Below are 8200 nucleotides of genomic sequence, written 5' to 3'. Positions count from 1 at the left end.
AAAAAAAAAAGAAAATAATAAGATATTACCGAGTAGTAGGGGCATTTTGCAAACACCAGTAAAGTAAAGGCGTGAAGAAGAGTAGGAAAAGGGGTTGGGAAAGTATAAGCGATACGAAAAAAACAAACATTTCTGTTAGGGAACAAGAGTCTCACGTTGCAGCATTGTAGGCATACGAACCTCACCAAACGCTTATACCATCGCGTGGTGGTCCGTTAGTTGCAACTGTTTAGTAAGCGTAAATAGAGAAGTTAGTTAAAAGTAAACGGGGAGAAAAAAGGACACGAGCCAAAGGGAACCGTTTGTAAATATATTCATAAATAGTCAGAAAAAGAAGACGATATTTCAAGCAGAGGTAAAGAAAAACAGATAACTTCGGATACAAAATTGTGTCTGTATAATGGGTGTTGCACCCAGTCGAGAAACATTAAAACGCGGGCTGTACATTGTGCCACCCCCTACAAGTGGTAATGGCAACAGCTCCGGGGGTCACAAGAAGTTGGACATAGTGCTAGTTCCGCTCACCAAAGAGTTTTTTCCCTCTGCCGACTGCCCATTGTTCGTGCAGTTCCACAAAACACGATGTGATGCGGGTGTAAACTATTACTTCCGCCACCCAGGGAACCCAGGGGATTTGAGCCGCATTCCAAACGCAAGTAGCAGCGATGGAAAAACCTCGTACCCATCGCGAGAAGTACTATATTCTGGAGTGGTGGAGCGGACGGAGGAGATGCTGTTCGACACGGATGAGGAAATGCGACTGGCGCACGAGCGGTCTTTACGGGACGAACGTTCAGGCGGGCCCTCATCACTCTCTGGTGAGAGAGACAAAACAGCAGACGTGAAAGAGAAGAGAGTTCTTCCGATCATGTGCGCAGTAGCATTTCGCTACGACCCCGAGAAATTAGGGCAGTTGCAACAGAATCAAGCAACGACGGGGGGCGGTAGGGCACCACACCTCCAAACGTTGATGGCAAACGGTGTGCGTGTTGGCGGATCAATTGTCAACATTGTTGGTTGCTTTGGCTTTGTGCCCATGGAAGTCGAGGGCATGCAGTCGCTAACGTCAGCGCCTCACACTCCAGTATGTCCCGGAATCGCGAGAAGCGGTAGCGGCAGCGCTCTGACAGGTTTACCCAGAGGACCTCATTCATTAGCCGGGGTGCGTGGAGCAACTAGTTGCTCTTCCTCACTGGACAATCAATACCTTTCGGTGTCGTCACTGCAACACTGTTCGATGATCAGCGGTCTAACATTTCATGATAACCCCACCTCGTTTCCCACAGTATATATGCAGCCAAACCAACGGACACCCGTGTCACGTAACGGCACCTCGTCAAGAGTATCGTCTCTCTGCACGACACCAACTTATGATCCGTACGCAAGGCAGTGGACCGCATTGCAGCCAGAAGCTTTGCCACGGGAAAGGGGCCGGGCTATGCGTCATCGTAGTGTAGCGCCGGAGGAGAACTTCAATCGCTTTTTCTCACTGCCACCTCCTGTGGCCGCACCGCTGGCAGCCATTGTTTTCCTAACAAAATCAGCGGGGGAACAAAACCTCGGTCGTGTGACATTTGTAGCTGCAAGCACTTATTACAATCAACTTGTGGAGGCAGGAGTGTTGAAACGGCGTGGCAAAAACGCTTTGGCGTCATCAGAGGTTGAAAAATGTCACCTTCCGCCACTGGAAACGTTTAGTTTCTCGTCACTGATGACAAATGTGCCCATTATTTCATTTGTGTATGAAATGCGTTGCCGATGGGAGCAATTTGGACTTCTGTCCCGCCAGAATAGCGCACCTCACTCACGAACAGACTCGTTGAACTTTTCATCCGCGTCCACATCCGGATTGAAGGCGGGCGCGCCCCCGGAGTCTGCGAATATGGGGGTATCACACGAAAATCTTGAGATGTGGTTAACAGATGATAGCATGTTCCACGGCCGTATTGGGAAGGAATTAGCGGAGCGGCTTTGTTTGAGCATGGCCGAGCGGCCAGACGTTACATCAAGTCGAGCTGAACCGCTACCCGACGATCGAAATTACTGGCGTTTCTGTGGCCTTGTCGATCGTAAGAACCAGCCACCCACTCAACTATGTGAAGGTGACGATGTATCAGTGGACCCAGTTAATGTGTATGTCATGGGCGCGGCAGTAATCGATGGCTTTGACGAGGGTGGCGTGCTGAGATATGACCGGACGAGCCGTTCGTGGGTGGCCGACCGGAATATTCCACTTGATGCTGTTGTCCTTGCGGCAATGCGGCCGTTTTGCAAGGCGGCGCGCACAGCTCCACCCGATGACATTGGATGGGTAACGACTGAAGTGGAAGAGGAAGACGAGAAGGAGGTCGAAGCCCAGGATCACGCTGAGACGGCGGGGGAAGAGGGTGTGGATGCCGATGCAACTATGCGGCGAAAGGTCTGTGATGGGACTGTGGAGAGGAAGAAAAAACGGGTCCACGTTCGTGAAGGCAACTTCTACATCTATCGTTTTGAGCTGAATGGCAAGGTGTATTACCACGGAACGGTGCCAGATTTTGCGAATCCCAACAAAAAGAAGTTGGCACAGAATTTGGCCGCACCTGCAGCTGGGGCAGTAAGTCCTGCTGCATCAACTGTCCCTGCGCATCCCGCTACTGGAGAGAAGGAAAAGGAGCAAAAGCCCGTGGCGGAAAAGGTAAAGGTAGAAAATAGCACCAACAAAGAGTCAGTATCCACCATATCAGCACTCTTTTCCTTTTTCGCTGGCTGCGGTGAGGGCAGTGAAAGGAGCTACATGTCGTATTTGCCCACCCGCGTACGCTATGGGGCAGTGCAAGCCGCAGCTCAATTGATGGGGGTCCTCTTTCACACAGCACCGCAATTTCAACCACTGCCGGATCGGTCTGCCGTCGCTACTACATCTATAACCTCTCAAACAGCGTTCCCACCGTCGGCGGGCTTGTCAGCGCAGCCGGCACGGCGACCATCGACATTTGTGAAGGTGGGGCCGGAGGCGGAAGTAAACGAGACACGACAGGTGCCTAACAATGCTGCAACAGGGCCTAGGACGTTTGCTAAGCGGTTCATAGATGAAACAGCCTTTATTTGGGACTGGAGGAAGTCCTAATGAGTTGGATAAAATGAATTGGTAAAGGGGAAAAGATTTGCGGTTGTTGGATGAGCAAATAATAAAAGGAGATGCTATTAATCTGCTTGCGTGCTTATGGATTCCCGATTTTCTCCTTTACTGAGTTACCGTGTGAGGAGGGAAACAAACCACCGTGTCCTTGTGGTGGCTGCTTCATTCTTTGTTTTTGTTTTGCTTTCAAATATTGCTGCAATCACTATCCGTTGTTGCATAAAAAAGCAGTTGTATGTAAAAGTTTATTTTTGTGTGTGAGCCCCTCAGATACCGGAGAGGTGTTCGATACCGAACGACGTAAATACTCTCTCCGAAATTGTTGTGTTTTTTTTTTCTCTTTTGTTTGTGAAGGGATGTCACAGCACCATGCGGAGCCTTGTGGAAAACGAGACGACGTGCAAGGAACCGGAATGACACAATAGGGCAGAGGTGAACGAACACGTTACTTGGGACTGCCCTTCCCCTTACTCTTTTACCATTTTTTGTTTCGTTGTAACATAACCTCCCTCCACAGGTATAAGAGGTTTAAATGTTGTCATTTTGAAATTGTACTGCTCAGTTGCACACGTGTGATTTCATTTTTGTTTTGATCGCCCAATTCTGTTGTTGTTTTTTTTTTTACGTGGTTTAACTGTGATATTCTCAACTTGCCGCACTATATTACTTAAATGATTTTGAGTTGCAGCAGTGCGTTGAGGAAACGGAGTACCCTCCTTCCACCTCGGTGTTTCTCTCTACGCATTTTATTCCAGGTGATCCTTCAACAAATTCACCTTCTCCCTCTTTGTTCCTTTGTTTCACTACACGGATGCAAACAACGATAATAATAATAATAATTGTTATTGTTGTTGTTTTATCCGCTTTTGTTGCTCCCTCTTGATACGTATCTGCACGCGGTCGGGTGTGCGACACGGGCGCTTGGAGCTGTATTACACGAGTATTAACGATTAGGGCATAAGTGTGATGGTTGAGGAGCCAAGCGGTATCGTCCTATACGGAGATGTAGTTGAGCGGACGGGTATTGTTGAAGGGGGAACTTCTAAAAACTCCTCATCAGGCAACGGGAATATTGAAAAGGGGCGTTCGATTCTGCGTCCCATTCAAGCTGTTGTTGGGAGGGCATTCCCGCACATTGACCCCAATCGATTTTATGGAAATAACGCCACGGAAATGCAGTGTGAGGGTGATCCCAACGACGGCCGGATGCCTATGAAAACTACCAAATCGGCAACGTTTTCCTCTATTACTACTAGTGGGTTTACCGCCCACGTGCAACCCGGGTTAAGCGGTAACATCGAAGCGGCTTCCATTTCCGCAGATAGAGGTTTTGGTGCCATTGATTGCATGTCACGTCAACGCCAATGGGATCCAAAGGATTTTGAGAATCTTGAATGCGGGTATTATACCGTGCCACTTAATACGTGCAATGCGGCCCCTGCTGGGACGTGTGTGAGCCATCCCGAAGTGCCAAGTGGGGAGCTATACGTGGAATTGCTTCTGCAGTTCCTTCGCAGTACAGTTCGGAAGCACCGTGAGTGCGCAATGGAGGCTCTTCGTGCCCGCCTTTTAGTGGACAGGCCACTTCGAGAACTTTTTACCACAGGCACAGAATGTGCACAATTACTCCACCTGATAATCAATGAGCTTGCTTCTGCTGGCCACGCTTTGCCCTGCCGGGTCGCTGCCGAGTGCCTTGTGCTGCTTCTTTTCGATCCAACGATGGAGGTGGAGGAGGCCATAGGAGAAATCGGCTGCCCACCGACAGACTTAGCAGAAATCTCAACAAACGAGTGTAATGACATGACTTTTGCAGAGCTTTCGGAATGTATGCGAAGCGGGGAAGACAAGGGTAACGCCCTGGAAAGATTAGGAATGACGAAGGCGGTGCTAGACTCACTAAATTTGATACCTTGTACACTGGCTTCTCGTCTGCTCTTAGGCAGTGGGGTGCTGCTTCTTCCCAATGTGGCTATTCGTGTGGCGAGTGATCCACGTTTTGTTCGTTTTGTGAGGGAGCGACTAAGGTCTGTGCTCTTGGGAAGCGAAACGGTTTCAGGCGTGGTGGAGGAGTTGCTTGTTCTTCGGCATGTTTTGCGGTTACAACAGACCTGCGCTACACTGCTGCCGGCACTGCACGAGACGCTGATGCTCTTCATCAGGTTTGTTTGCAGTATACCTGTGGAGCAGGCCCGATCGCCGCACGATGTTGTGGGATGCCTTGCTGCGTTTCTCGTGGTTAGGGCCGCTGTGCGGCAGGGATTTGTGGGACTGTTCAACGACACGGCTGAGGGTCTGCTTTCTGCCACGGTTCTGGGCTCAGGAATACCAGCAGAAATGTGGCTGCTTCTCGCGTCGAGCTCCGAAGGGGATGGGGTGGGGCGTGTCTTCCCCACGATGGAGGTTTTTGCGGCCGAATTGGCGCGTGCCGCAGTGCGCACCATTCAAGCGCACATCACAGTAGCCGAGACTGGTGCTGCAAATGGTGAGGAAACGGGCCATCTTGTGTCCCTACTGGCCGCGCTGTCGTCCATGCACTACCTCGCAACGTATTTTACGTTGTATGCGGGGTCGGATGACCTGCTTTTCCTTCTTGGAACGGAACATGAGACGCAATCTCGTCTCAAAGAGTTCATGGCGGCAAACGTCCTGACGTCGAAGGGTCTTCAACATGCCTTTCTCCGTTTAAGCAGCAAGAGGCACACACCGCTTCCGTTAGACTTGCTGAACACCAGAAACGTGAAGACCACCGTCGGTGGTGGCGAGGATGGTAAGATATGCCTTAACAAAATTGAGCTTGTTGGGGCATGTTGGGCATCACTAACGCACGCTCGCGTCCGACTTGCCGCCGCCTTTACTGGTCTCGTGCACATGACCGAGTGGGAGGTGCCCGTGGGTTACGCAACAGCTCTAGCTACTAGTTTCGAGGAGAAGTGCCTGGGCCTGAAGGACGTGATGGGGCGCTTGCTCCCAGACGAGTTGTGTACAATGGTTGAAGTTGTCCAACTTATGCGACGAGGCGTGCACGGCACCTCTGCTGTTGGTGGCGGCTCCACGGTAAGTCAACAACAGCAACGTGACAGTTGCGCCCAGAACAGTAGTAGCCGAGCCTGTACACAGAAACTGCACATTGCTGAGACCTTCCTCCTGCATAGTATTTTCCTCACCAAGCACGGTCAGGATGTTGCCCCAGGATTAATAGATGCAATTCTTGGACTCCAAGATGTCACCATCGCTGACGAGGCTGCTGTTATTGATCCATTTGTCGAGCCAACTGTGACCTTAGCGGAGAGTCTGCGCAGAGCAGTCGCACAGACCAGATGGCCCTGGTTCCTCTTTCCCCTCTACGATGAGGATCTGAGAGAAAAAGGCGTATGGTGTGGGTGGGTACACCGAACGCTCGGTATGCACCAGCGCATGAAGGATGTTTTGCAGTGGGACCTCATTCTGTGTCACACACTAAGGTGGGCGATTTCATCATGTCACTCATTTGATAAGTGGGAGGAAGCCGAGGTACGCACCGATGAAGAAGTTAAACGGTTGCTGCATGAACTCTGTACAGGTGTGCTACCGCGGGCGGGCCGACTCATTGCGACCTCGGCGTCAGACGTACTCAAAGCGCTCGCCTCGACCATTCCACTGCATGAGGAGGTCTCGATGGAATACTGCCTGTTTGTAGCACTTGCAATAACGTGCACAGCCTGTGAGCCGACCGCTGCTGTCTCCATTGCTCGACTCCTTTCAAATACTCTACTCGAGGGGAGCACTTACTGCCTCACATCATCGAGTGATTTTGAAGTAACCGAAGCTCCTATTCCTCACCATTCGGGTAGTAACTCCACTGCGGCTCGTAGCAACCCCGCTGTTTCCAGTGCCCATGGCTACGATAACAAATTATTAAACCAGTGGGCGGCGTCGGGGAGCCTTCTTTGTGACAATACACAGGTATCAGCTACGGCGCAGTGGGACCTGGGAAACTTTACAGAGGTACTTCATTCGGTAGAGTTTTACGGCCCAGGTGGGCCTGCGCACGGTAGCAATGCAATTAAAAAAGGAATTTTGCAGAACCTGGTCGAGGGGATTGCCAGGCTATATTTGCGCCAACGACCGCTAACTGCCTTCGAGTGTCAAGCTTTGCGTCAGGACCTGCAGCAATTGCAGTGGTGCCCACCATGTCTGCGGGAGGAGCTGGATAAGTGCAATAACTGATTGGACAAACAAAGTAACTTTGCAGTGGAGAAACCAAAGGGTGGAGGGTCCTTCTGTCATTTTGTAGTAGTGCATGGGTTAGGAGCTGTTGAGAAGGTGAGTGCACGCGACACCGTGTTTTGAGTTTCTCAGTCAGTTTCTTGCTCCCTCACTGCTGTGTTATCCTTCACCCTCTATTTGTACACTGCATATTTATTTGTGAATTTATGTGCGCGTTCAGGGCTATGGCAAACCGGTGAAGTGTGTCCAATTCTTTTATTTCTCATGAGGGTAATGATATAGCATGCTGCTAATGTCATCAACAACTTCCCCTGTTTACGCTATTGTTTGACCCTATCGGGTGTATTACCACTCTGATGCTCGGGCCCAGCCCGCTGTGTTCGGTTCGCTGATCATTTAACAAGATGCATCTGCTCTTTGTGCGGTGACATTAGCGGATGAAGGTCATGAAGCAGTGCTTATGAAGGATGCATGAGTGGAAATGAGACAAAAGAAAATGACTCTGCGGGACTGTCGAATTTAATCGTGTGGTTACGTCAGTGAAATCACCACTGGTGCAAACAAAGATAGTGGTTGATGTCATCCCAAGTGTCGCTTTCGTTACCGTTAATATGAACTGTGAAATCGCGCGTGTGGCAAGCGAACCGAACGCAATTAACTTTGCGAGGGGGGGGGGAAACGGGACTGTCGATGGGGTAAGAGTGAGGTTAAAGTCCCTCGGAGCGCGTTTGCTTCTGTTTGTTTTGATGACTGGTTAGTCATCACCCGCTGCTGCACGCCCTTCTTTACCTTCGACGCTGTGTGTCTGAACATGTTGCTATATTTGATACCTTTGCCGAAAGACTTTCTCGTTTCCCTATTTCTGCTCTC

At 50.3% G+C, this 8200-nt stretch overlaps 2 protein-coding genes across 2 annotated transcripts; both read left to right on the top strand.

The window, feature by feature from the left end:
- Nucleotides 1-400: 400 nt before the first annotated feature.
- Nucleotides 401-3109, top strand: TEOVI_000421000 (uncharacterized protein; the record flags this gene model as incomplete). The annotated part of the gene is made up of 1 exon (XM_067227005.1): nucleotides 401-3109. The coding sequence occupies one exon, from the start codon at nucleotides 401-403 to the stop codon at nucleotides 3107-3109; it is 2709 nt and encodes a 902-aa protein (XP_067083106.1).
- A 978-nt stretch (nucleotides 3110-4087) lies between these two features.
- On the top strand, nucleotides 4088-7330 carry TEOVI_000420900 (uncharacterized protein; the record flags this gene model as incomplete). The annotated part of the gene is made up of 1 exon (XM_067227004.1): nucleotides 4088-7330. One exon carries the CDS (start codon nucleotides 4088-4090, stop codon nucleotides 7328-7330), a length of 3243 nt encoding a protein of 1080 aa, XP_067083105.1.
- Nucleotides 7331-8200: the final 870 nt, after the last annotated feature.

This window comes from Trypanosoma equiperdum, assembly GCF_001457755.1.
Source record: "Trypanosoma equiperdum strain OVI genome assembly, contig: ctg_880, whole genome shotgun sequence".
NCBI classification, from domain to species: Eukaryota; Euglenozoa; class Kinetoplastea; order Trypanosomatida; family Trypanosomatidae; genus Trypanosoma; species Trypanosoma equiperdum.
Note: the sequence above shows the minus strand (reverse complement) of the source record. Positions and strands in the feature narration are given on the sequence as shown.